Source organism: Vespula pensylvanica, chromosome 11 (genome assembly GCF_014466175.1).
Source record: "Vespula pensylvanica isolate Volc-1 chromosome 11, ASM1446617v1, whole genome shotgun sequence".
NCBI classification, from domain to species: Eukaryota; Metazoa; Arthropoda; class Insecta; order Hymenoptera; family Vespidae; genus Vespula; species Vespula pensylvanica.
The window spans coordinates 4,448,582-4,474,890 of NC_057695.1; the positions used below are offsets into that span (position 1 = coordinate 4,448,582).

Here is a 26,309-nt window from a genome sequence, read left to right on the forward strand (position 1 = left end):
TTTTTTGTTAACATTAAACGATAAATATACATTCTGCGTTATATTGTGATAAAAAATCATTTTTGTAAAGTCATATTTTTCTAAAACGTCACAATTTTTTTTCTCCAAATTATATCTATGTATATAGATATGACGCTTTCAAAACTAACTTAATGAGTTTGTTGAAAAAAAAATGTCTTACATAATTCTATAATATAATTTTCATCATAACAACCTTTCTATAAACTCATATTGGATAGCAACTCGTTTAGAAAGTTTCATTAGTAAATTGCACAGGAGCATACGATCCAAAATACAATCTATGATAGTAGATACAAAAATCTTAATAGAATTTTGATGACTGGTTTTTAAATCACTGACGTCTTCTTGTACAGTATAATATGATACTTTTAATATATACTATATGTATATACTTTATAAGGTTTCTTATATTGCGCCAAGAATACTTTCAACCCGCATTTATTTATCAGTCACCATTAAAAATATTTTTTTTCGAAATTCTTTCGTAATTTTGCTCAATTACGTTAAACTTTCGCCGACAGAAAAAGAAATCTCTGACCGAAGATAACTGTGTTAATGTAAAATTGTAATAAAGTACAATTAATAGTATAATTAACACTTTATATAATATACTCATATATATATATGTGTGTGTGTGTATGTATGTGTATTAAATTTTGCTGAAGATTTATTAAGAAAACAAAAAAGAAAAAAGATATAAACGTATAAAACAATAATCGTGTTCAATCTTTCTCAATATCAAATTTATATGTACAATAATCTTTCGTGAATAATTTTGCCGAAATATACATACACACACACATATATAGAGAGAGAAAGAATAATAATTAAAAAATCTTATATAGTGCTTCTCATCAAACGGCTCACATCGTATAACATTAACAAATTACGTATCAAATAAGAAGATGATGGTGGAAGAATATTACTGTCAGACAAATTCACCAGGAGCTCCTTTAACGTCGGTAGAATATTATCAAATATTATTTCAATAGACTGCAAAGACTTATTATCCCGTATCTTCTTTACAGTATCAATAATTCTTTCAAGTGTAAAACAAAAGGCTGTTCTTAAACTTCCTATAGGATTCGTTGAAATTTGGACAGCAGAAGGTATTTCATCCGATTCCAATAAGTTACATTGGAAAAGATTGCTCATGCTTGAAAGTAAGTTAACGTCATTGAATCCAATTTCTGTGGACATATTAAGATATTTGCCGATAATAAGGGGATCATAATCGAATCGGATCTTCATTAATCATGATAAATATTCGGTAATGAAAGAGAAGGTTGTGGTGATGATGATGATCGTAGCGATAATAATTTTGGTGGTGATGATGATTGTGGTAATAATAGTTGTGGTGGTGATGATGATGAGGATGGTGATGGTGGTGGTGGTAATAATGGTATAAGAGAAGAAATAGGTTCCGAATTGTTCGAAATGCTTTCAAGATAATCAAGCAGTTGCTTCAGAAAATGGCAAACGTAATTGCAGATTTGGTTGAACGTTGGTGCCACAGTACGCACAATTTCGGACAACAACTCTTCCAATGTATTTAGGCTTCTTTCTAAGAGATTTAGAAACGGCGAGAAAAGTTCACCAAGTAGATTTTTCATTGCTCGAGCGAACGAATAGATCGTTTTGATTATCATTTCTTGAAGAATATTGATAATATCGGTTCCATTATTATTCATCATTGGAACGATATTTTCGTTGCTTGATGTCGTGTCTTCTGAAATAATCTTCTGTTAAAACTAATTTAGATCCTTAGATCTTTTTATTAATCAGGTATCAAACCTTTCGAAAAAGCACTCGTGCTAAACTCAAATTCCATCCGGTCCATCTCTTTTCTCTTTCTTTTTTCTTTTTCCTCTTTCTTTTTTTTTTTATTTTATTTTCAAGTTTAATCTGCTTGATTAGAATAAAACGTGGAAGAAAATGTGATAAGAGAATGAGATAACGAATGATTTCTTCGAAATAAATATTAGGAAAGAGAGTAGCCGTATGCGAAAAGATAAAAATAGATCAATTATTCGTAAAAAATAAAAAAAAATAAATCTACCTGTTCTTCCTGTTGGAATACTAGCTGCATCGGATAGACCATGGAGTCCACAGATGAACAGCACGAACAAGAATAATAACGTTGAAATTTTCATCGTTTAATTCTTAGCTCTTCGATTATCCGTTCACAGATAAATTATAAAATAAATGTGCCTAAAGTATTGGCCTGGTAAAAATTTACAAAATTGAAAAATTAAAAAATAAAAACGTTACGTTTTAGGGCACAAAATGTAGTTCGGAAAATTTGCTTATTACTTACTATTCGTTACCAAAAACTCAATGAAAACGGAACGATACTTGTTCGACGCAAGTTCGAAGAAATTTGCGGATATTTTCACGTGCGCTTAATTCTTATGTTAAAAATGCTGCCATTTCTTATCGTCGATAATGTTAAAAAAATTATTCTTAAAAGTATGATTATGCATCTAAGGAAGTGTCAAAGTAATACACATAACTACTTAACCATGAAAAATTGTCGAAATATAGAGAAAAAAAAAAATAGCTACTTGAATATTCATTGAATTTCCTTCGTCACCTAACATTGCATTTATTATGTTACCTTATCGTATCTCTATTTCTTTTCCTCCATTTTTTTTTTTCTTTTTTTTCATCGTGCGTCATTGATCGCGATGTATCTTGAAGAGCTTATATATACATATATATTAATATATTTTATATATATATATACATACACGTGTGTGTATATACATGTAAGCATATATTTATATGTAAATTGTATACAATTAGAATTAATAGTACTTTAGCATCATATCGTTAGAAAGTGTCAAAATCAAAAAATTCGTAAGCATTAGTCATTTGACTCATTCCTCTTGATAATGAAAAGGAACGTATATATTGTATCTATGTGAATAAATTTATCTAAACATGCAAATATCATTAGACTAAAAAGATCGATGATTTAACTCATATTTTAAATGAATTATATATTACGAAATATAATATCGTCTTTTATCTATCCTTTTATCAATTGATGTATCATGCCTATTATAATATTTTATCAAAATATGTTGACATTTCTTTTTTTACGATGAATATTGCACGAAGCTATTGCATTAGACATTTCACTATATTAAGTATAACAGTTATCGTCGAAACGACGAACATGACCTTTACGTTTCATGGACGGCTAATTATTAAAAAAAATACGACGACATAAATTACGATAATACTTTAATTATCGTTCGAATTTTAATATTTTTATTTTTCGTTATAATATTTATAATGAATTCATAATGATATTTACTAGAAATATTTCAAAATGTAATTATATTTAGAGAAGAATTATTTGATTTACCTGGATCAGTATTCTAAATATTTATTTAATAATCATTTCAAAGTTTCTCTTCATACATTGTAACTTCGTTATTTGATTTATTATTTTCTCTAATAACATTGTGGATATAACTATAGCCAACTATGACGAAATGAAAAAAGATTCGAAAGAACGTATCGCTTATAAGTGACACAATCGTATTTGAAAAAGATTTTTACGTCACTGATATTTAATCTTCATTATGTGTTATTCAATGCTATATGTCATTAATATTCTGGAATTAAAACACTATTCATCCGGTTATTATTACATCGATCAGTAACATCGTGAACATACGACGAATATGAAATAGCAAGCTAATGCTAGTTTTTACTGATTGGTCCTTAGTGCAGGACACTGATTGGTCTTTAGTACAAAACATTGATTGGTCAATATTCTAATACATTAATCGATCCTTATTGCGAAGCATTGATTGGTTCGTATCTTGGCACATCCATTGGTCCAATAAATTTAACCAATAGAAATTTAGAATTTTATTCTAACTTCTAAAGATCAAGAAAACAATTTGATAAAAATAATATTTTTGTTGATTCGTTATCTATTTCATGTCTTCAGATTTTCTAAAGAAATGTAACAAATCGTAAATTACCAAAATTATAGATACTACCCCCACTCTTTGGTACTTTATGACAAAAAAGTTAAGTTAGACTCGACCAGCGGACACAAGCAGAGACATCACGAAATTTTAAGCCATTGACACTAAAGGTACTGGATTGTATTAAACACTATACTAAAAAACAGTGGTACTATACACCATATCAAACGGTAACGAATGAAAAGTTTATCTATAAGAAAAAACGTTTTTTTACGAGGAACTACTGCGTCTCAAATAACGGTTCAAAATTATAGATCGGTGTACGTGTCTTTCTTTCTCCCCCCTTCTTTTTCTTTTTATTTCTCTTCGTTTTCCATATTAATTTTGTGTACTTAATCACGAATCTTTTTAATATTTTTAAATAATATTATATAGAAAATCATATTGTACGGTTTTCGTTTGCGGATATCAATTGATAAAAAAAATTTTTCATCTTTGAAATAACCGACTTAGTTATAACAACGCGCACATACACCACTACCCAGATTCTTATTTAATTAAAATTCCTTCATTATTCCTTCGATATTACGCGACGATGAATTTGCATAAAAAGAAAAACTTCGATAATCGATACTACATTTAATTAATTTGATTGTATTTGATAATTATTATATTTTAAATATTCATCTTATATATTATTAACTTTTTTTTATAGATCAACACATTTCTTTGACAAGTAATGGCTGTCAAAGGACTAGTTGCTGCAATAGTTCAGTTTCTGACCCATCAGTTGGAGGATGGGGATATTACAGCAGATTCGCGTGAAAGTCTTGAAGTAGCAATTCAATGTTTAGAAACAGCATATAGCGTACAAGCTAGTGATACACCTGCAAAATTTAACTTGTATGAAGTTTACAAAGCTGCTGTAGAGAATGCTAAGCCAGATCTTGGTCCAGAAGCTACGCCTGAGGCAAAAGCTGAAGCTGAAAGATATAAAAATGAGGGTAATGCTCTTGTAAAAGCAGAAAAACTTGAAGAAGCCATTAACAATTATACCAAGTATGTCAATCAATGAATTAATGTAACTGATTATTCTATTACTACGTCAGATATATTCAATTATACAATTTAATATTGTTTTTAGGGCCATTGAATTGAACGCACATAATGCAGTTTATTATTGCAATCGAGCTGCAGTTTACAGTAAACTCGGAAATCATCATCAAGCTATTAAAGATTGCCATACTGCATTATCTATCGATCCTATGTATAGTAAAGCATATGGACGTTTAGGTTTGGCATATTCGAGTTTAGAGAGGCACAAAGAAGCCAAGGAAAGTTATCAAAAGGCTTTGGAGATGGAACCAGATAATGAAAGTCATCGAAACAATTTGCAACTGGCAGAAGAGAAATTGGCTCGACAATGTGTTTGTAACATGGGATTGGGTGGAACAACAGGATCATTGCCAGATTTAAGTGCTATGTATAATAATCCTGCTCTAATGAGTATGGTACAGCAAATATTATCAGACCCAGCTATGCAGAATATAATAAGTAACCTCTTCTCAAGGACGAACGTTGAACATAGAGAACGGCGTATGGAAGCATTAATAGAAGCGTAAATTTAATCTAATCCTATCGATTCGTAACAAGAAGAAGTCATTAATTAAATCTTATTACTTCTTCCTTTTTAGGGGATTACAATTAGCGCAAGAAATGCAGAGCGAAAATCTAGAATTGATGGAAACTATAAGAAGACAAATGGGAGGAAACCCTAATGATCCTGATCCACCGCAACATAATTAAAATAAGACTACGTTTTAGACAACAACATAAGATTGAAATAACCGAGATTGATTTTAATGTGAAAAAATTCTAAGACAGTGAAGTCACTTTTTTTTAACTGCAAAGTACATATCAATACTTTGCTTAATTCAGTTAAAACTGTCTTATTTAAAATGAATATTTATATGCATACTAATAATCATGTCTATGCTCATATATAATACTTAAGAATTTTTCTCTTTAACTTAGAAGTTGAATAAATGTAAGATATTGTCTTCTGAAACGAAACTTTATATATTCAATTCTTAATATTTTAATAGCAAAATTAAAGGTCACTAACAGAGCGGATGTAAAATACTATACGTACTTACAAAGGCTGATTATAATAAGAAAAAATCTTATAATTCTCTAATCATCCAAAAATATTTCATTCTTTTGCATAGTAAAAAACTTATGTTGTCATTCTAATCTGTATCAGTAACGTATTTATAGTTAACGCGTTTATATATCGTTTCAAATTATATCTAAATACTATTAACTGTTATATTTCATTATTACTATTATTACTATGTGTTGTTATTTCAATATAATGATCAAAAATTTAATTATTTAGAAAATTTAAAAAGCTACGTACGTATTCGTAAATTCCGCTATAGCATATCAAAACATGATACCTGATAAAATTCTTTATTGTCCCCAAGTATTTAATCTGCATATTAGAACGATCTGAAACCTAAATAACGTGCATGTATAATGACAAATAAATTCCATATTTCCCATAACATCATCTTGAAGACATCTATAAAAACGTCTCGAGTAATTAAGGTATTAAACATCAAAATAGTGTAATTTTTCAATTATTATGTCTAATTCTAGTAAACGATATATTAATCCAAAGCATGGTTTCGTGACATTGAGTCACATTATTTGCTGTTATCATTTTCTAAAATATTGCAATCATTTATTCTACAAATGTTTATTTAAATGTTGAGAAAATTAAAATTTTTCTATTATTTGTGAAGTATATTACTCTATCTTTTTAATTATTCTTATAAAAAAAATACGTGTTATTTGGTAAAGAATCGTTTAGTTCTCATAATTTCCGATAGGAGGTGCCAAAGATCAGTATAATACCACATGATCAAAATTAAGCTCAATTTACTAAATAAAATTATAAATAAAAAACCATAATTAACAATATATTAATTACCAAAAAAATTTTCTCGAAATTAATTAATTTGTTAAAATAAATAATCTGATTTCTCCAAAAAAAAAAAAAAAAAAAAAGTATAATTTCAAACGTTAAAACCAAGATATAAATTTCTACATTATCGACATAACACTTGCAGCGGTCTTTTTTTTTCCGTTTTAATATTTTATAAAATTTCTAAACATTCTAAATATCATATATTTCTACCATCGTAATCCGCAGGTTAGGAAAAAAACAAAAAATTATTAAACAATTCAACTAATTAGAAAACATTAGATAAGATCGAGTTAGAAATTTGAGCAGGCATGATAGTTAAACATTATTTTAACTTATCAAGCAATTTCGTTTATTTTGGTACTCGATAAAGTTGAATAATTTTATGTTACAGTATTGAGCCAGTTTGTGTAAAACTGTAGTAGTAGTAGTAATAATGATAATATAATAGTAATAATTATAATATAACTTTTCTTTTTTTTTTCCCTAAGTAATCTAACACAATATACTATCAGTAGATGATATACTATTTAGTACCTAACAAACGTAAACAAATTAAACAAAGTAGCATTAGGACCATGCATTTAGGATCATTTTATTGTAACTATAGGACCATGTATTATTTCAATCATACATTGAATAATACAATGCACGAATGATCCTTAGAAAGAGTAATAACGCGCGTGACTCGGTGTCATAGAGAAATGGCTCGATCTAACCACCACATATGCACAGTAATTTAATGCCATTTTAAGTGCTCGATTGGACTGACTGACTCTCTCTCTCTCTCTCTCTCTCTCTCTTTCTTTCTCTTCAGATTATATGAAATAGTTATATTATTGACGTTTCTGTAAATATTTAAATTAATCATCCGTATATGATATTATAATCCACTGATATGATTTTTGTGATTAAATAAAAACATATTTGAAAGAATAAACGAAAGTGATCTTTAAAATAGTGCTTATATCCTACGTACAAATTATTGCGATTAAAGATAGAAACAATTTGTAAATGTCTTCTGAAAATACAAATTGGCTTTTGAAGTTGTTTCTTTAAATTGAAATATTTGAATACCCATAATAAAAACTCACGCTATAACGAGTGTCTTTCGTTTTTCAAGATTTCTATTTTCAACGAAGTCTTGACGATATATTGCTTTTGAAACAGTTACTCTCAGCATGTATACTGTTTATACTTACGCAGGGAATTTCATTCTTCCGTTATACAAAACTTCTCTATATGCCAATAGTAAAAGTATAATCACACACACACACACATCATGGAGCAGTAACTCTGATAGTAACGATTAAAGTGATGCGAATATACTTTTCTTTTTCTTTCTCTTTGTTCAAGAAGTGTTTAGTCTCTCTATCGGCGGAAACATTCTAGCTGAAATACCATCTCATTTTCAATAAAATCCTATAACATTTCTTTTTATAAATCGATCGTTCTCGTGCTATTGACAGATCGAATGTATACTGGTCTCACACTGACTTATCAGCAAGATACAATTATTGTCAACTACAGTCGAGTCCTGAGTACTCCCAATTTTATCTCTCGTACAATTTAATAATAATAATAATAATAATAATATTAATAATAATAATAATAATAATAATAATAATAATAATAATAAACATATATTAAATTTCTAAACAAAAAAAGAAAAAAGGAGAAAAACGAAAAAGAAAGATCGAACGATTTAACTGTTTGCATTTGCTTTGAGACCAACGTAACAACAACAAATTGCAAGATACATCAATCGTGATGTGTTTTCTCGATCTTATATAAAAAAGTAAGGAAAAAAAAAAAAAAAACATAGATAATCATTTAAATCCGCGAGCTACGTAACAATATCCAATATGTCATCTCGTTATTTATAAAAATCGTATTTTAGAAATAACGATTTAACTCGTTTGCAAAACTTAATAGATACGTATGTACACGACGCATCGAATTAACAATCAATCAGGGCTCCAACACCTACAGTAATAAATCAGTGTGATATATCCAACGAGGCTCGTTATACTCATTTAACCAAAAGTACTAATATTATAGGATGAATTTAAAGAATAATAATAATAATGATAATAATAATAATAATAATAATAATAAATTCAAGCAACAACTGGTTCGGGACTACACGGTTGAAGATCCGGTTCGTTCTGCGATTCAGCCGTATTGGAGTTGCTCGAAGTAGATGCTGTTGTAGCACTTGCATCATGATTTGAAATAGGATCGGGTGTCATAGCAGCCCATTGTGCAGAGTGCGGTGCTGCACGTGCTTCCCGTCTAGCTTTTCTTTTGGTACGACGTTGTTCCATGACTAAACGCAGACGCCGCATTTTTCCCTTAGTAGCTTCGTTTTCCTTCGATAATTCTTCTACACGATGAAATATAAAATCACACGGTATATATGGTGTATAGCGTATATATATATATCTGTGTAAATATCTTTTTTCTTTAAATATCTCATTTCACATACCCAAAGAATGTCCAGACGTGGTTGAATCATGACAGCCCACACCAACAGTAGTTCCAGTTCCTGAAGTTGGTACTCCGTTAGATGCAGAAGGACATTGTTGACGGCTATTCGAATGCCTATGATGATGCCTATAGTGTCCTGCTGTAGCAGCTGGTGTAGCACATAACAAATCGTTTAAGATATGAATAATAGTACTAATATCTCGTTTGGGACGACCATGTCGATCTTGAAGCGCTGGATTGATGGTCCCGCTGAAGGTTCCAGAATATACACCTTTCCCATGATGATGCATACTCTCTATCATCGCTCCTTGCCTGTGTCTCGCGTTTTCCTGCATATAACACAAGTTAAAGTAACGATTAATCCCGACGTTTTCTTGTTTTGTAAATGACAAGATTAAAATATTAAAGTTAAGTATAAGATATTAACAGTATTATACTCTAGAGCATGCTTTTTCGAATTAAGATTCAAGATAAAGTTTGAACGAACTATAATAAAGACTATGATCGATCGTTAAATCGAAGCTCTTTTAATAATCCATATATAATACCATATAAATATAAATATTATAAGTATACACAGGGAGAACTGGCATCGGTAATAATGTATACCTCTGCGAGGTCGACCCGCGAGGTGAATACCTCAGAGGAGAGCTGCTTCAGTTTCTGCGTCAAATTACGGGATGCCTCGGCTAATGCTCGGGTGTCTAGGGCGAGCTTGGCACCTTTGTCCATGAGGGAGGGTAGAGGAGAAGTCTGCGACGTGATATCCCCGCCATCCTCTCCGTTTCTCCTCGATGTTTCGAGCGTCGATTGATGCACGTGATGAGCGGTGCAAAGCTTTTTGCTCGCTGGCGTCGTAGCGTCGTACGACGAGGAGGTTGACTCGGAGCAAGTATAATTGATGGAGGTAGATTGTTGCAAATGGTCGATGGAAATGGTCGAGGATGAGGTAGTAGTAGTAGTAGTGGTAGCAACAGCAGCAGCAGTAGCAGCAGCAGCGGCGGCGGCGGCGGCGGCGGCAGCGGCGGCGGCAGTGGCAGCGTTAGTGGCAGCGGCAGCGGCAGCGGCTGCGGCTGCGGCGGCGGCGGCGGCAGTAGTAGTGGAGCAGGTGGTTGAAGAAGAGGAGATGATGCCGGAGGGTGAGGAGAGAGATGAGGGTAGCGAAGAGGAAGAGGAGGAGGAGGAGGAAGAAGAGGTGGAAGAAGAAGAAGGAGAGGACGTTGAAGGAGAGGGAGAAGTACAGGACGAGGTACAAGTTGGCTTATACCTCGAATGATGGCGGTGATGGTGGTGGTGATGATGATGATGATGATGATGATGATTGTGGTAACGATGATGATGGTAGAGGAGTCGAGACTGGCACATACTCGAACAGTTGGTAGCCGAAAACGCAGTGGTAGCGCGACTGGAACAGACTGAACTTGTCGTTTTGGTCGCTGTCGATAAACTTGTGCTGCAGCTCGCCGCAGCATGTAAAGCCGATGCCAAACGGCTTACGAGGGAGGACGTACGGGCTGCTGCGCTTCCTCGTTGAAGTTTCGCCGAAGTACTCGCCGTAGAACGTGCCGCCAACACCGTTGATCGCCTACTTTGAAGAGAGGGCGAAACGTGATTCGTCGAAAGATTCGGCCCGTTTCCACCGCCGTTGTTTCCGCCGACGGTCAAGCTAGTACCGCTGCTGTTCGTTTGATTGCTACCTGGTAAAGGCACTCTCACCGTCGATAACTGCAGTTGAATCAGCATCATGTGATCGCCCAACCGCATCGTCAGATTCAGAGGTGCCTTTCCAGACAAGAAGTCGTTCACCTGCGAGTCGTTCAAACTCTCCAATGCTTGCATCACGCTTTGCTCTGGACGTTGTGCCTAAAACAAATATGATTTTAGATGTTACCATACGTTTTACGTACATCGCCTTCCCGCGATATTTTAGCCGCTTTCAATTTTTCATTCTCACAGGGTTCGTAGGAGGAATAAAAAAGGAAGACAGTTCCATTCGAAACAGAGGGGAAAGGACGAGGATCGATTAGAAGAAAGATGATCGAACGAATCGATGAAACTAAGCAACGGCACAAGATGAAAACAAGAAGACCTGCAGAAGGAAGGAAACCTCGTCGCATCGAAGCTCAGAGACCCTCGATGGCTCGGCTAGTCATCCCTCGGCACACCTAACGGACTTCTTTCACGTTGACGGCTATCGCGTATTTGGTATAACTTGATTTGTATATACGTTTTAAGAAATTATATTAAACGCTCTAACCCGTATTTTATTTTATCCTCCATTTCTTTATCACTTTGAAGTAACATAAATAATGAATATTCTTCAGAGAGATATTTCTTTCGTATATAGATAAGGAACGATGTAAAATTACAAGAAAATGTAATAATTAACATTTTTGCATCATCGTTTTTCGATTCGTGTTATCTATCTGATTTCTAATATCGTATGCACATAAATTATAGAAGAAGCTTCGTTAATTCTCGCAAATCTAAACACGGAAGAAAACTTACCAATAATCCTGTTTCCACGCTTGGCAATAACGTGAGCCTACTTCCATCTTGCAAACGATTTTCCTCGAGAGTTCCATCGCGTAGCTGTCTATAACAAAAGTTTTAGAAAAGAATAACCTTTGCTGTACCAATACGTATTCTTTATAAATCATTTGTACGAGTTTTCAAACGAATTATATAACGATTAATACGAAGTTAATTCAAACGTGTGGAAGAAGACGAAGCCTCGGATTAGATAAACGCAATGAGATGATATCTTCGAGTATACAAATTTTTCCCTTATAATTACAAAGAGTTATGCCATATCGATATAATAAAATAAGAAAAAGAGTATAATTTCATGGTCTCAAAGTTCCCGATGATAAGAAACTTTTGGAAGAGAGAACACGTGCGATCAAACGTATCGGTAACTCAAAGTACGTATTGCGTTTACCTAAACATAAAACGATATGATATCGATATATAAAAGCATTGAAATATATCGCGAGGAAAAATAATAATATGAATCTCAACAAATGAACGATAAATCAATCGACTCGTTAAATGAAGTCAAAATAATCAATTGTAATTGATTTAAAACGTTTGTTATTTTCAAAAACATTTAACTTGAACCTTGGCTTCATTTTATTTCGTTAATAATATCTTCACTTTTTAACAGCATCTCTTTCCATGTTTCATCTTCAAAGATCGAGAAAATTCTTCATAGGATGATTATAATAATTTGTAAATGATCGTAAGCAATCTTGGAAAAGTCTTATCGAAAATCTTATTCCTGAATAAGTATTTCATGGAATCAGAAGAGATAAGGCGAAATAGATCTGTTTTTTTCATTTCTTTGTAACACTTCGAAAACGGAGACGAAGACCACGACGAGAAACAACCAAAAGAGACGGGAAAGGCCAAGAAGAGAGACCCGTTGGTCCAAGCTCGTTCCTCCATAAGGCGCATGCGCACACGAGGTCGTCGTGCACAGAAGACGACGAAGGGCTGGCGGGGAGAAGACACGCGTATACGTACACGCACGCAGTCGCGTCTCAAAGAGAGAGAGAGAGAGAAAGAGAAAAAGAAGGGGAAAACCAAACTCGTGCGACCCTGAACGCGCGCGAGCACATATGTATATAAAAAATCACGTACGATGTTACTTCGTTTGTTTTCAATACATCCTCTCTTTTCCTCGTATCCTCCGACTCCCTCTCTCTTTCTCTTCGCGCCAAATTTGAGTTTTCATAAGGCTTAAAAATGATTGGCTAACGAGCTTTGCTAACTATTGGACGTTGTTCAACACGTTTTACAGGAACGTTCTCTGATTGGCGTTTCTCTATACCTGTACCTACATTCCTTGAAAATTGGCTCGACCAATAGGAGAGAAACTAACAAAAAGAATAGAACGCAACCTGTTATCCAAAAATATCAAAGCAATTCTATAGTTTTCAACACGCACGAATTGACGATGGAAATTCACCGAAGAATCTAACCTAAAACACACGATGAATATTTTTCTTTCTGTTCTTACTTTTGTCTCTATAACCTTTATAACCGTCTCAATTTAATCAATTTTATGGAAGAATCGTTTGTGATCTCGTCCGACCAACACCATATTTAAAAGATAGATAATTCAAGGCGAATACGGAATACAGAGGAAGACGAAAGATACGAAAAACATCGTCGTCGATGGATCCGTGTACGGGAATAACCGCTCTCTGTCCTACGTTCTCTGACCGGCCGCTTGTTTTTTTTCCTCTTACTCCTACCCTCTCGTGAATTCTTCCACTCGGTCGCCCTCGCGACCGAGCTCGCTGTCTCTCTCTCTCTCTCCTTCTCACACACACTCGTTTCCTTCCTCTTCACCCGCGTGCGCGCGCGAGAACGCACGTCGTAGATGGCTGTCATCGTTTCGCTCTAGAGAACGCAATTTATCGAGGTATTCTACCTACTGCACCACCACCACCACTTCTGTCTCTTTCTATCTCTAGCCGTCTTATCTCTTTCTCTCTCTCCTCTGTCTGTTTTTCTCTCTACCTCTCTCCCTTCCTATCACTCTTTCTCTTTCTTTATATCGCTTGGTAGTAGTGTATCTATCTTTCTTTCTTTCTTTCTTTCTTGTGCATACACGCGCCACAGGAGGATCCATGGAGAGCGACGGCCCCCACGACGCCTACGAAACGCGCACACGTACTCCCTCTATATGTCTCTCTTCTTTCCTCCTTTTCTCTCATTTCCCCTTCTCCTTCTCCTCCTTCTCCACCTCTTTCTCTCTCTTTCTCTCGCTCGCTCTCTCAAAAGAGATTTCTCCTACTCGATCGTGGCCGCACCACGTCCGAAAGCGCACCACATACACCGGTGACGACTATTCCGCGAGCTCGAGCATTCTCTTGTACGGGTCAACAACGGTTTCTCTTTCTTTCCTTCTTTCGTGAAACGTCTCTTTCTTTTACACGGTTTCGTCGAACGATCTCTTCTTATATTCAAATGATTTCGTGTACATACACGTGATATGAAATACATTTCTCAAGCTTTGTTCTAGCCTCCTTCCCCGAGAAAATTCTTTTATTCTTCTCGAAAGAAAGAAAAAAGAAAAAGAACGGACGAAAATGGTCGAAGTTCTTTTAGATTTTAAACGAAAGAGAAAAAGAAATTATCTGCATATTTTTCTTTTCTTTCTTTCTTTCTTTCTTTGCTTTTCTTTCGCTACGTGTTAAAAATCTTTTAACGATAACACATGTCTTACAAATGTACTATATATAGATATTAATTAATACTTTGTAATTCGAAGTTTTACAATTGTTTCTTTGTTTTTTCTTCCAAATAATCATTTTCGTGGAGTAGAGATAAGAAAAAGAAAGAAAGAACAAGAAAAAAAAGAGAGAGAGAGAGAGAAAAGAAATATCGCGAATTCGTTCATTATTTTATAACAACGGAATAACTTTACGCGGGAAAAACTTTCAAATTAACTTTCCTAGCATTGTGAAAATCATCCGCGAAGATACTTCGTACGCTAAATAAAATTCGTTGCTCGATAAATAATCCGTTTTGATAGTTCCATAGGAACCGAAACAGATTGAATAATATCTCTAAGAATATACAAATAAAATTGATAACATTTTCTTCGAGTTGTACTCACCTCTCGAGGTGCAACAAACAGATGCGTTCTTTAGCGACCTTGAGTCTCTTTGAAATGATCTTCTTAAGATTTTCGATAGTTTCAGAACGATCGACCGTAAGATCAAATTGTCCACCGGTCGTCGGGGTGATGCTGATGGTGATCTCGTCGGGTTCGACGGCTGCGGCTGCGACGCAGCCACACCCTGGCGGGGACGGAGATGTGGTTGGGATCGGGGAAGAAGAATTAGACCTTAGACTCGAAGCCCGGCCACGATAGTCCGGTTCGTTCGGTAACGTTGCATCAGGTGAATTTGACCAGTAGGATATGGAAGAGGAGGAGGAGGAGGAGGAAGAAGAGGAGGAAGAGGAGGAGCAAGAAGACGAAGAAGAGGAGGTAGAGGAGGCGGAGGATGGCGACGAAGACGAGACGGAAGAGGAAGAAGAGGTGGAGGACGAGGTGGAGGACGAGAAGGAGGACGAGACAGAAGAGGAGGTCACCAAGGCGGCAGCTGCAGCAGCGGCGGCAGCGGCAGCAGCAGCAGACTCTTCGACGGTTCTACGTATCTTTGATTCTTCCTCGTTCTCCTTTCCCATCATTATATCCGATGATGACGGCGGTGGCTGAGAACTACCTTCCATCCCGTCGGCTCGAGCAAGAACGTGTGATCCTTCTTCTAAAAAGGTGTACGCTTTTCTTCCTTTTTCTTCCTTTCGAAGCCGATACTGTTCGCTTTGTCCCACCTTTAATAGTAGTAGTCGTCTTGATCGTCGTCGTGGTTGTCCTCCTCGTTGTCGCCGCCGCCGCCGCCGCCGCCGCCACCGCCGCCGCCACCGCCGCCGCCGCCGCCGCCGCCGTCCTCGTCTTCGTTGTTGTCGTCGTCGTCGTCGTCGTCGTCGTCGTCTTCACGCGTCGCCTCCTCTTCTCTTCACGCACGCACACACGCACGCACCTAAGCAGGCACACGCGGCTGGGAAAGCACACTCGCACCCAACACCCACACCCACGATCGCGAGTCACAGTGTTGTAGCCCCTACGCTCGATCTATCGATCCCACTAAAGCGTTTTTCTCTTCCTCCTCCACCTCCTCCTCCTCCTCCTCCTCTCTCTCTCTCTCTCTCTCTTTCTCTTTCTCTCTCCTTCTTCTTTTTCTTCTTCCCAGGAATTTGTCGAAATCTTTTATTTTTCTGATCTAATCGAAACACACTAAGGGAGCTCCGATGACAAAGGTAGTCGGTCGAATCGGTCAACGGAACTACTGATTATCGAAGGAAAACGAAGAGAAAGGGTGTCGGGAATGCATGCAAAGGTGAAAAGTTTCTCGATCGATATTACGAAAATAATCAACCGTTGCACGTTCTTCTTCGCGATCTTTCGACGTCCCCAAGAGTTTCACTAAACCGAAAACTAATTTTCTTCCTCGTTTCGTCGCCGGTACGTACAACGATGATACGAACATACGTGATAGACGCTCAAACTACCTTCGCTTCCTCCTTCCGCCCCTTCTTCTATCTTCTCTTCTTCCTCTCACCCACTTTTATTTGCTCTTATCTCTCTCTCTCTCTCTCTCTCTCTCTCTCTCTCTCCGACCTCACGTGTTCATTCTCGTCACCAAACAGCCGTCCTCCTTCGTTAAATGCCTACAACTGCCTGCGATTGCTGCCGACCGAGCAACGAAACCCTGGAGCTCCTGTGAAATATCCGGACGTGGCCGAACTTTTCCGAACTAATTGTGACGTGTGCAATGATGGCGCTGGATCTAAACAAACCCGCTAAATTTAAACGAATTAATGTTTTTCTTCCTATATTACCGACACGTCGCTCTTTTTCTAAATTTTTAGATGACTATAACGCTAATGAAAATGATATTCTTTATTACGAGATATTCGTCATAATATTTTTTATTTACTTCTAAAAATCCCTTTTAAGAAATTATCCATTCACCTTATTTGTTACAATCTTTGTACATAATCTGGTATATCGCCCTCTCTCTTTCATTCTTTAAAAGTATATTTTTAATAACATTAATATATAGCGATATACATAGAATAATTACAGATTGCGATCGCATCAAATATTTCATACAGAGATAGAGTTGTGCATATATATACACGACATTTACAGAATATGTTTCACGATAGTTCTTCGACTAAATATTATTCTTCATTAATCTGTTTAATATATTTGTTAAATTTTTTTTTTTTTGTATAGAATAAGTTGATACGATGTACTTAATTACAAAGCAAATATATCATTTTCCAACGACGTATTATTAAGATACAAGCTTCAATTATATACAATATAATAATGCTTTTATATAAGTTCGTGGTAAAACTGGAAGAACAAGAGAGTACTCTTATTATATTTACATACTTATAAGCAAAAACTATAAAAAGTCGGATAGAAAAATATATAAAAGCTATTCTTGATAGTTTTGATTATACACGTATACACGTAGAAATAATGTTTATGGTATTTATGCTTACATATTGATTTCTTTTGAAAACAAAGAGATCTATATAAATTTGGTATTCTAATAAGAAACTATGTATTCGTTTGTTCGTCATTTCATTTGGTTTCATTATTCCTGTTATGTTTATGGTTGCCATTTAATATAATCGTATATTTCACCAAGTAATATTGTTTAAGGAAGAATCAAAATATTTATGACCCAAACTTCTCTGTATCTGGTTCAATTTCTCTAAATTCGTATCCTCCTCTACCATCCATTTGTAGATAATACTGCGATCGAATAGACAATAATTAATTATTTTTTATTAATAATTAATTATTTTTTAAAAATACATAAACCATTGTTTGTGTTGTAGATAATGACATTTGGTAAAAAATAACTTTTTCGTTACCTCGTGATGTTTCCAAAGTGACCGTCTATGAGAAACAGTAAATAAAGTAATATTTGCATCTTTACAATAAGAATACATAGAATCTTCGACGTCGACGCTAACAGCACTTGTACACTCATCTAATATTGCAAATTGTGGTTTGTGGTAGAACAATCGAGCCATCTACAAATATATTAACATTCACCAAGTAATAGAGATATCTTATGTATAAGTTCATTCATTTGATGATACAATATTTAATTAAATTATGTACCGCAATACGTTGCTTTTCTCCTCCTGATAAAACATCTATCCAGTCGGCTACAGTATCCCATCCTTGATTTTCAGAGTTTCCTTGAATTTCTCTTTTCAAAAGATGATTTAATTGTACTAAATTTAAAAATTTCTGCAAATCTTCGTCACTCATTTGTCCTCGTCTGATCATTTCTGCTTTAGTATGAGGATAGATAACTTGGTCTCTTAAAGTACCTAATGTCATGTAAGGACGTTGTGGTATATAGAATAATTTTCCACGTGGTGGTTTTGTAACTGTACCACCCCAAACAGGCCACAACTAATTGCATATAAAATAAAGATATATAATTGAAAATTATAGCCTTTTAACATAATGTGCAATAAAGACAATAAAGATCAAAGATATTTACCTCTCCAAGAATTCTGAATAAAGAACTTTTCCCACAACCATTTGGACCACAAACTAATACATTCATGCCAGATTTTACTTCGAATGTCAATTCTTTAATAAGAACATCTCCATTTGGCGTTACAATTGGAACATGTTCGAATCGTATAATGTTATCTTTTGCAATAATCTTTCCTGCACCTGGGTAAACTTTTGAATCATTCTTCAAGTCTGTGATCATTGTCCTAACATATTTTCCTGCACTCAAGTCATTCAGTACATTTCTTATCTCTGTAACTCTTGCTGTGAAACCTGCTAATCTTGTTATCTCTCTGCTTGCTAGTATGAGTACACCTATTGCTTCTGCAAATTTTACCAACATTCTTCCATATGTATAATAATGTTTAAATCGATGTTCAGAAGAGCCTGAAAGAACGGCGTGATTCTTTTTAAAGAATGGTATACTCACAGCATAAAATCCAACTACCATTGCCATATCTGAAAAAAGAAACAAATTTTTAGCACTTATCATTTTAATTAGATATGTATGTCTTATTTATTTATTAATTTACATCTTCCAATGAAATTGTCTAGTACGCCTATTAAAGATCTGAACTCCAAAAATTTACGAAGATGTGTAACCTGAAACAGAACAAATATAGATATATTACAGAATAAATATGGATTATATACAGAATAAAAGTAGATGTATTGCTATATAATTTTTTTTTCAACTTACCAATTTGTGAAAACTAGTTAGCAAAGTTAATTTCTCTCTATGATTTCCTTGATAAAATGCTATTTCTTCCGAATTTGTGATTAAGCGTGAATTGATATGTCGATATTCACCTTCCAACTGCTGTTCTCTTACAGTCATTTGTATTACTGGCCTTCTCAAGGTGGTTATACAAGTACCAGCTATCAGTAGATATGAAATCAACAAGAGTGGTGTCTACAAAAAAAAGAAAAAAGAAAACAAAATAAACAAAAACAAAAACAAAAAATATCAAATAACTAAGGAGAACAAAAAGCACATTTCTTTAAGTCTATAATATTGAATATAATGAAGCATTTTTTATATTATATTACCATAAAGTAATACTTCCTAAATTATATCAAATAGTATAAATTATGATGCACAAAAACATTATATAGCATATACTATACAATAATATAACTATCAACAAAATCTATTCACATAGATCTAGAACAATGCAAATGTATGGTATAAGTATTATAATATATTAACATACTTGTCCACCTAAATTAGTGGTGAGTTTGGAGGCATATAAAACAATATCAAAAAGTGGCTTCATTATATTGCCATACAAGTCTGTAAAACTTTCACAAAATTTATCTATATCAATTGTTAGTAGCTGATCTGGATTTGCAATGCGAGCATCTAAATTATTCATTTTATAATATGTAAAGCCCCTGCAAACAAAAAATATGTGTTATCAAAATTTAATATTCAAGAAAAATGATATTTATTTTATAATTTTTCTCGAAAGAATAAACTTAAATATATATATTCACAATATTATTTTATAAGAAATAATACTTTTGGATATTGTAATCCTTTTCCTGTCCAAAAGAATAATATATATTACATTTAAATAATTATTCTGTCGTGTCTGACCTTTTATTACATCTTATGCATTATTGAAATTGGATTATCAATTCTAATGACTACTTACAAACGAAAATAGAACTTACTTAAGATACTGATCCATTAAATGATGTGTTAAATTTGTACGTAATCTTAATTTCATTTCACTTATACTATATTTCAAAATATTGGTCACAATTGCTACCTAATTAAATAAAATTATATTAAAGTATATAATAACTTTGTTCAACAAATATAAAAGTAAGATTGTTAAACAACCTGAATACGAAAAATATATTAAGAATCAATTAATTTTTACTTACACTAGGTAATATAAAGACAAATTTTAATAGAAGTTTCTTGAATAAAGCTAAATTCATGGTTATAATTGATCTACAAAAAATATGTTCCATTACTGAAAAGAAAATTATTGGAAACAATTATAAAAAATAATGAATACGTTTCAATAAGAGTGCTCATATTTATCAACCAAAGATCACACATGGATCTAGCAATTAAAGAACCAGCGATAAGCAATAAAAAAACAAATTCTGTTGATAATATTCCAGGAATGCCAATAGTCAGAAGTTTATATAACTGTTGCAAGAATATTGCATTAATTTGAGCTTTTGGCCCTTTTGGTTTTTCCTATAAAATGAAATACTTCATTATTTGTATTCTCTTTTTTGTTTTAATAATTGCTAGAACATTACCTCTTTGATAATGTATTGTATATCACTAGTAGACCACACATTTCTACAAATGAAACAAATCTCTTACATTAAACATGACTAAGATATTTGTAATATTATCACTTAATTACCTGGATTTTGCACAATGTTTCCTTCCTTTTTTTTTTAACAACCATATTAAAGTACTAATCGTTACAGTTCCAGCTAAAGCATATTTAAATGTGTGTTTACTAAGTACGGGTGCCATCCTGTTCTTTAAGAGCTTTTCGAACTAAACTTTACTACATCTATCGCGAACATAAACTACACCAACTTCACTTCTGCAGTATAAAGGTTAATACATATGCAAGTAGTGGGGTGACATATTTAATCAGCTGTTCCATATCATTGTTCAGAACCTTTGTACATGACGTTATTATTTTTAATTTTTTATCACTGAAAGTATAAGAATGTGCTATCATTGTTGGTAAAAAATAAATAATACATGATGGAAAAGAATTCGTGTTAAAAAAAATCAAAGAAAGAAAAAGAATAGAAAAAAGAAAAGGAAAAAAAAAAAAAAAACAAACATGTATAAAAAACTAGTGAACGTTTTAAGTAACGAATGAATTTATTTCCAAAGCTTGAGCTTTTTGTTAAGGTTATTCCAATTCATTAAAAATTTTTTCATGAGATATATGAGATGAATCAGTTAACAGATCTTATTCCACGTAAATATTATATCTAAATTTCAATCAATGACAAAAGTATATAAATTTCATCAACCAATTACATAATAGATGTAATAAAGTTAATCAATTTTGATCTATCATTACCGACATTCATACAGTTTTACGATTGGCAAATATTCTTCAGTTAATAGAAGAATCACCTTGACGTATTGAAGAAAAAATTAAACATAATATAGGAAGGTAAGTATTGTAAAAATACATTGGAATTAAATCGGCAGAATAAGTGGGGATAGTTTAGTTGGTACTTAAAGATACTTGATGGTGTTGCAATCGCTCATATGAAACAACTTTTATAGAATTTTCCACTCTTATCGAATATTTCTCTTAGGTAGTTTACGATTGTGGTGATTGTGATCTTTATGCTGTTTGCCTAGGTGATATCTTTCAGTGGTTACTGATCTGGCCTGGTCGCGTCAAAAAAAGTGCAAAAAGAAACCGTGTATTTCTGAAAAGAAGAAATGCCGGACAGTGGTGCGGTCTACCAACCTACCACCGTAGGATATACGTATGATAGTGGAGGTGACGGTACCGGTAGTGCAGGTGGAATAAGAAGTGGTTTTTGGAGAATTGCATCCAGGCATAAGATTAATTCTAGAAAATGGCTAGAATGGACGTTACTATCAGTTGGATTGTCCTTCTTCGTCGTTGGACTCACCACAATGCTCGTGAGTCTGGTCTCATCCGACGACATTAATCAGCGAACTACGGAGGTGATTAATAATTTTCTAGACTTCGCTTCTTCTTATCATTCTCTTCCTTTCATTCTCTGTTTCTCACTCTCTCGTGTTCATCTGTCTTTTAAATGACATTCTCATACCTCAGAGTACCTTCCTTGCTGCTTCGTGATAAAGGATTGCTCCCACTGATAAGGTAATACCAGTGGTGAGTATGGAGATAACACGAATGATAGCGGGATTTATTGACCAGTATCCTTCGCAGCATTAAAAGAAACACAACTTCTTGTGATCAAATATATAAAATCGCTTTAACATTGATCATAGGTAAAGCAGGGATCATCAACTGGTGCAAGTATTGAAGTGGAGGAGAATGTAGAAGAAACTTCAAGAGGATCTGTAGCAATAGGAGCAGGCATGATGTTTGTTGGAATATTATTGTCTATTGCTTGGGCATGGCTTCGATTCTTCCAACGCAGCAAATCACCAAGGGGTGGAATTACAGGAGGTAGTGGTCAGGTGAGAACAATCTAAAAAAATGTTTGTTTTATTTGAGTTTTTTTACCGGGCACCATCTTTGTTTCGTATGTTCGTTTTCTTATCTTACTTACGCGTTGCTATGAGGAAAGATGTTGGGCGGTTTGAATCCATCGACTGACTTGCTGGTGGGTTCCACTTCGCAGTACGGGCCAGTACTTACGGAGTTGCCGAGTCAGCTGAAGTTAAAAGAAGCAAATATACATGAGACGCTAGTAGCACCACTTTCTGATCAAGAAGAGGAGACCCTTACTCTTATGTTGGATCCTAATACATCTACAACGCTTGCTGTTGACCCTAATAGTGCTGCTAACCAGATTCCAGGTTGAGTACATTCATTCATCACACTGAATGCAATAGAGTGACCTGAAGTGAACATTGCTTTACTTTTATAAATCTGATAGTACTTATCAGAAACTAAATGCTTACATTTTCTCACAAGAGAAGAAAATCTTGTTTTTAACTCTCTATTAGTCTGCCCACAATGATGAGAATCATTGTATAAATAACATCAAGTTGTAAGTTCATATTTAATATTTGTTGGCTATACCATCTATTTTCACAGCCTAGAGCTTTTAGTTATACAAGTCTATATCAATATATGTCATACAAGTAATGATGTGAGATCTCATTTTTAGAGTCTTTCATAATATTTAGTATATATTTTTTTGCTATTGCCTGCACATTCCTCTACTCCGTCCATTACTGTTAATGATTTCTTACCCGCATTGGATCCAGACGTTATAAATAAATAAAAAAACACATAGGCTGCAAAAAGTCAAATAATTCATATCATATATACAATAATTTGAAAAAAGTGTGAAAGACAATATTCTAATATATTCGATTGTTTGTTAATAATAAACAGCACAATTGATTTACAAACAATATGCCAATTTTGTATTTTTTAATTTATAGTGCAATGAGTGACGTATATAATATTTATTTAAAATATAATAATTTTGATGCAAGGCACAAAATAAAGAAAATATGAAAGTACTTATTATGTAAATTCTTCATACATACTGTATTTATAATTTTATAATTTTTATTATTGGGTATTCTGCATAAAATATTCTCTAAAATTATATCTAAGTTATTAGTTCTATATTCAAATAATAATTGAAAAACAAAAGATTTGTATATGATACATTGTTTCTTTTTCTATATTTCTAATTTGTTTTTATTATATTCTATATTTTTTTTATATTTCTGTTTTTCTATATTTCTTTTTATTGTTTTATTTTAAGTTTTCTAATATTTCAAAAATGATATTATTTTTAATCTAAAAATGTGTGATTTTTTCGATAATTATAATTTTATTCATGTATTTTAGATAGCACTCTATACAGAAGGCACTGTATAGTAATTAATTTGTATACAAGATATGCATGCATTTTTTTACTATATTGTTGTTGTTATTAATATATGTACATTTCTTTACATTTTGTATACTATATTAATACGTTTTTCTAACTACTGTATATTATTCTTACGTGTTTGGTAGATTATATTTCCTTTATTGACTTAGTTTTATTGTGATTCCCGTTTCCAATTTATTCAACATTAATTTTTATCAATAAAGAATATGTGTGTACAAAGAGGATTGCATAGATTATATTTTGTGAAATAATAAACATTATATATTATATTTTAATTTATAATAAAAAAGTAATAAAATAGTTAATTTAATTGTTCATGTTAATTTAATTAATCATATGAGAAGTGAACAAAATATCTGGATATATCTCATGACATCACATATTCTGAATTTTGTCCTTTCCTTTCAATTTACTTGTAATAGTAAAAATTTGCAAAGGAAAACTATATATCTGCTGATTGGATATAGTTGTTTCAATTTATTATTTACTTTATTTACTTTTATTTTTTAGAATTATTTGTGTAATAACTTATTTTTTATGTAATTTATAATATAAAAACTTATAGTATTATTGAATTATTATAATTATGTTATAAGAAATAAAATACAATTCTTTCCATACTTTATTCAAAAGTATTCAGAATTGCTTGATTTTATAATGTAATTAAAAAATTTGATAAAATTGTATTTAAATACTGTCTGGATACAATGCAATCGTAATATCAAGCACATTTTTGAAATTTTTTTGTATTATGTTTCATAATATATACCCATTCCTACACTATTTTATGTACACATTAATGCTTACAATGAAATAAACACCTTTAGGAATATATGTTTCATTAATAAATTAATTAAAATCTTTTTATTTTTAAATTCAGCAAGAATTTGATATTCATTACAAAAGAAAACTCTCAGATTTAATCAAAGATATACATCTTTCTTTAACTTTGTAGGTATACCAACTGTACTTATATTATATACGAGTATAAATATGAATATACCAAACTATTTGTGATTTCTTTATATTTGTAATATTCACATTTTCAGTAAATCTAGAAAAAATAATTTAATGTCAATATTAAACAGGATTCCTTTGAAGATATACTTTCATTACAACATCTGTTTGAAGATTGGCTATGTCTATATACTCCTTATTCTTGCATCCAACCATGGGACATCTACACAAAATTTTTTAATTTGTATAAAGCCCAAAACAGATTTGTGTGTGTGCATATATGCATAAAACAAGAAAAAATTCACTTTTTTTATACTTCTAAACAACTAAATCTTTCATTGTTATATTTTGTATGCAATACTTGCCTTGTTTTTTTATTTACTTTTAACAAAGCCATGACATTTTCACGATCATAAGTATGTCCACATATAATATTTTTTATTGGATCTTTTATCCTCATTTTTGAGATAGGATCTATTACATTTATAGAACCTGACAATTGTAATTCTTCATCATTGTTACTTCTTTCAGAATCCTGATTTTTGTTTACATCTGCTCATGGTAAAATCATAAAATATTAAAAATAATGTTTATAATGTCATTTCTTTGTTTTCTATTATTTGCTTACCATTCAATAATGTTTCCAATTGTTTATTAAATTCTAATAGTCTTTCATTTGTGGATATATTAATATTCATTTTGGACACAGCTTTCTCATAATCCTAGTATTATACAACATAATTTTTTAACTGTACTATATACCTTTAAATTTAATATATAATATAATAGTTTACCTTGATAATTTTCTGTATACTTTTCTCTGTAATATTACTATCATTATACTGATTTAAGATATCTTCCTTTATTTCTTGAATCATACTTAATTTAATATCTATTTCACAGTTTTTTTGTACCACATCTTTCAAATCATCAATTATCTTCTCCTTATCTTCTGCAAATTACTAACCTATATATATATATATTAATAAACTACATTAATTAAAATAAAGCTTAAGAAGATATAATAACTTACGAAAGTATAAAACTATATTTGTAGCAGTTTTCGTATAACACTCGTACAACTCTTCTGCTACTTCTTTCGACTGAGTCATTTTCTTTATTACAATTCTATCGCATACTCTTTTGAATTCAGATACAAACAGAAATATGTAAACATGATTTAAAG

The 26,309-nt window shown here is 32.8% G+C and overlaps 6 protein-coding genes across 15 annotated transcripts; 2 read left to right on the plus strand and 4 right to left on the minus strand.

Annotated features, from left to right (window-relative positions):
• Positions 1 to 680: 680 nt before the first annotated feature.
• LOC122632944 lies at positions 681 to 2,504 on the minus strand. Of its 3 annotated transcripts, none has more exons than XM_043820271.1 (3): positions 2,339 to 2,497; positions 2,081 to 2,245; positions 681 to 1,211 (listed from the first exon to the last, which is right to left on the minus strand). In XM_043820271.1, exons 2-3 carry the CDS (start codon positions 2,172 to 2,174, stop codon positions 859 to 861), a joined length of 447 nt encoding a protein of 148 aa, XP_043676206.1. In that variant the 5' UTR covers positions 2,175 to 2,245; positions 2,339 to 2,497; the 3' UTR covers positions 681 to 858. The 3 variants fall into 3 exon arrangements, with proteins under 3 accessions (XP_043676206.1, XP_043676204.1, XP_043676205.1); XM_043820269.1 differs by lacking the exon at positions 681 to 1,211 and adding an exon at positions 1,218 to 1,750 and having other exon boundaries at positions 2,339 to 2,504; XM_043820270.1 differs by lacking the exons at positions 681 to 1,211; positions 2,081 to 2,245; positions 2,339 to 2,497 and adding exons at positions 1,218 to 1,750; positions 1,816 to 2,073.
• A 1,476-nt stretch (positions 2,505 to 3,980) lies between these two features.
• LOC122632910 (small glutamine-rich tetratricopeptide repeat-containing protein alpha) lies at positions 3,981 to 6,041 on the plus strand. 4 transcript variants are annotated; one of them, XM_043820215.1, is made up of 4 exons: positions 3,981 to 4,138; positions 4,684 to 5,027; positions 5,113 to 5,586; positions 5,663 to 6,041. In XM_043820215.1, the coding sequence occupies exons 2-4, from the start codon at positions 4,708 to 4,710 to the stop codon at positions 5,772 to 5,774; spliced, it is 906 nt and encodes a 301-aa protein (XP_043676150.1). In that variant the 5' UTR covers positions 3,981 to 4,138; positions 4,684 to 4,707; the 3' UTR covers positions 5,775 to 6,041. The 4 variants fall into 4 exon arrangements, with proteins under 4 accessions (XP_043676150.1, XP_043676153.1, XP_043676151.1 ...); XM_043820218.1 differs by having other exon boundaries at positions 5,113 to 5,564; XM_043820216.1 differs by having other exon boundaries at positions 4,033 to 4,198.
• Positions 6,042 to 8,656: 2,615 nt separating this feature from the next.
• On the minus strand, positions 8,657 to 16,646 carry LOC122632904 (midnolin-A-like). Of its 3 annotated transcripts, XM_043820204.1 has the most exons (6): positions 15,077 to 16,645; positions 11,956 to 12,043; positions 10,959 to 11,310; positions 10,057 to 10,862; positions 9,446 to 9,776; positions 8,657 to 9,343 (listed from the first exon to the last, which is right to left on the minus strand). In XM_043820204.1, exons 1-6 carry the CDS (start codon positions 15,694 to 15,696, stop codon positions 9,078 to 9,080), a joined length of 2,463 nt encoding a protein of 820 aa, XP_043676139.1. In that variant the 5' UTR covers positions 15,697 to 16,645; the 3' UTR covers positions 8,657 to 9,077. The 3 variants fall into 3 exon arrangements, with proteins under 3 accessions (XP_043676139.1, XP_043676137.1, XP_043676138.1); XM_043820202.1 differs by having other exon boundaries at positions 10,057 to 11,310; positions 15,077 to 16,646; XM_043820203.1 differs by having other exon boundaries at positions 10,087 to 11,310; positions 15,077 to 16,644.
• A 294-nt stretch (positions 16,647 to 16,940) lies between these two features.
• On the minus strand, positions 16,941 to 21,243 carry LOC122632905 (ATP-binding cassette sub-family D member 3). Of its 2 annotated transcripts, XR_006327968.1 has the most exons (13): positions 20,974 to 21,243; positions 20,864 to 20,906; positions 20,611 to 20,798; positions 20,474 to 20,543; positions 20,258 to 20,355; positions 19,795 to 19,975; positions 19,281 to 19,493; positions 19,114 to 19,183; positions 18,564 to 19,039; positions 18,173 to 18,472; positions 17,920 to 18,081; positions 17,542 to 17,797; positions 16,941 to 17,389 (listed from the first exon to the last, which is right to left on the minus strand). XR_006327968.1 is itself a non-coding variant. In XM_043820205.1 (12 exons), the coding sequence occupies exons 1-12, from the start codon at positions 21,087 to 21,089 to the stop codon at positions 17,720 to 17,722; spliced, it is 1,995 nt and encodes a 664-aa protein (XP_043676140.1). In that variant the 5' UTR covers positions 21,090 to 21,243; the 3' UTR covers positions 16,941 to 17,719. The 2 variants fall into 2 exon arrangements, 1 of the variants encoding a protein (XP_043676140.1); XM_043820205.1 differs by having other exon boundaries at positions 16,941 to 17,797.
• A 627-nt stretch (positions 21,244 to 21,870) lies between these two features.
• LOC122632912 lies at positions 21,871 to 23,672 on the plus strand. 2 transcript variants are annotated; one of them, XM_043820226.1, is made up of 3 exons: positions 21,871 to 22,283; positions 22,575 to 22,766; positions 22,877 to 23,672. In XM_043820226.1, exons 1-3 carry the CDS (start codon positions 22,032 to 22,034, stop codon positions 23,111 to 23,113), a joined length of 681 nt encoding a protein of 226 aa, XP_043676161.1. In that variant the 5' UTR covers positions 21,871 to 22,031; the 3' UTR covers positions 23,114 to 23,672. The 2 variants fall into 2 exon arrangements, with proteins under 2 accessions (XP_043676161.1, XP_043676162.1); XM_043820227.1 differs by having other exon boundaries at positions 21,873 to 22,283; positions 22,931 to 23,672.
• Positions 23,673 to 25,027: 1,355 nt separating this feature from the next.
• Positions 25,028 to 26,278, minus strand: LOC122632914 (E3 SUMO-protein ligase NSE2-like). The gene is made up of 5 exons (XM_043820230.1): positions 26,157 to 26,278; positions 25,918 to 26,075; positions 25,752 to 25,845; positions 25,489 to 25,675; positions 25,028 to 25,346 (listed from the first exon to the last, which is right to left on the minus strand). The coding sequence occupies exons 1-5, from the start codon at positions 26,233 to 26,235 to the stop codon at positions 25,247 to 25,249; spliced, it is 618 nt and encodes a 205-aa protein (XP_043676165.1). The 5' UTR covers positions 26,236 to 26,278; the 3' UTR covers positions 25,028 to 25,246.
• Positions 26,279 to 26,309: the final 31 nt, after the last annotated feature.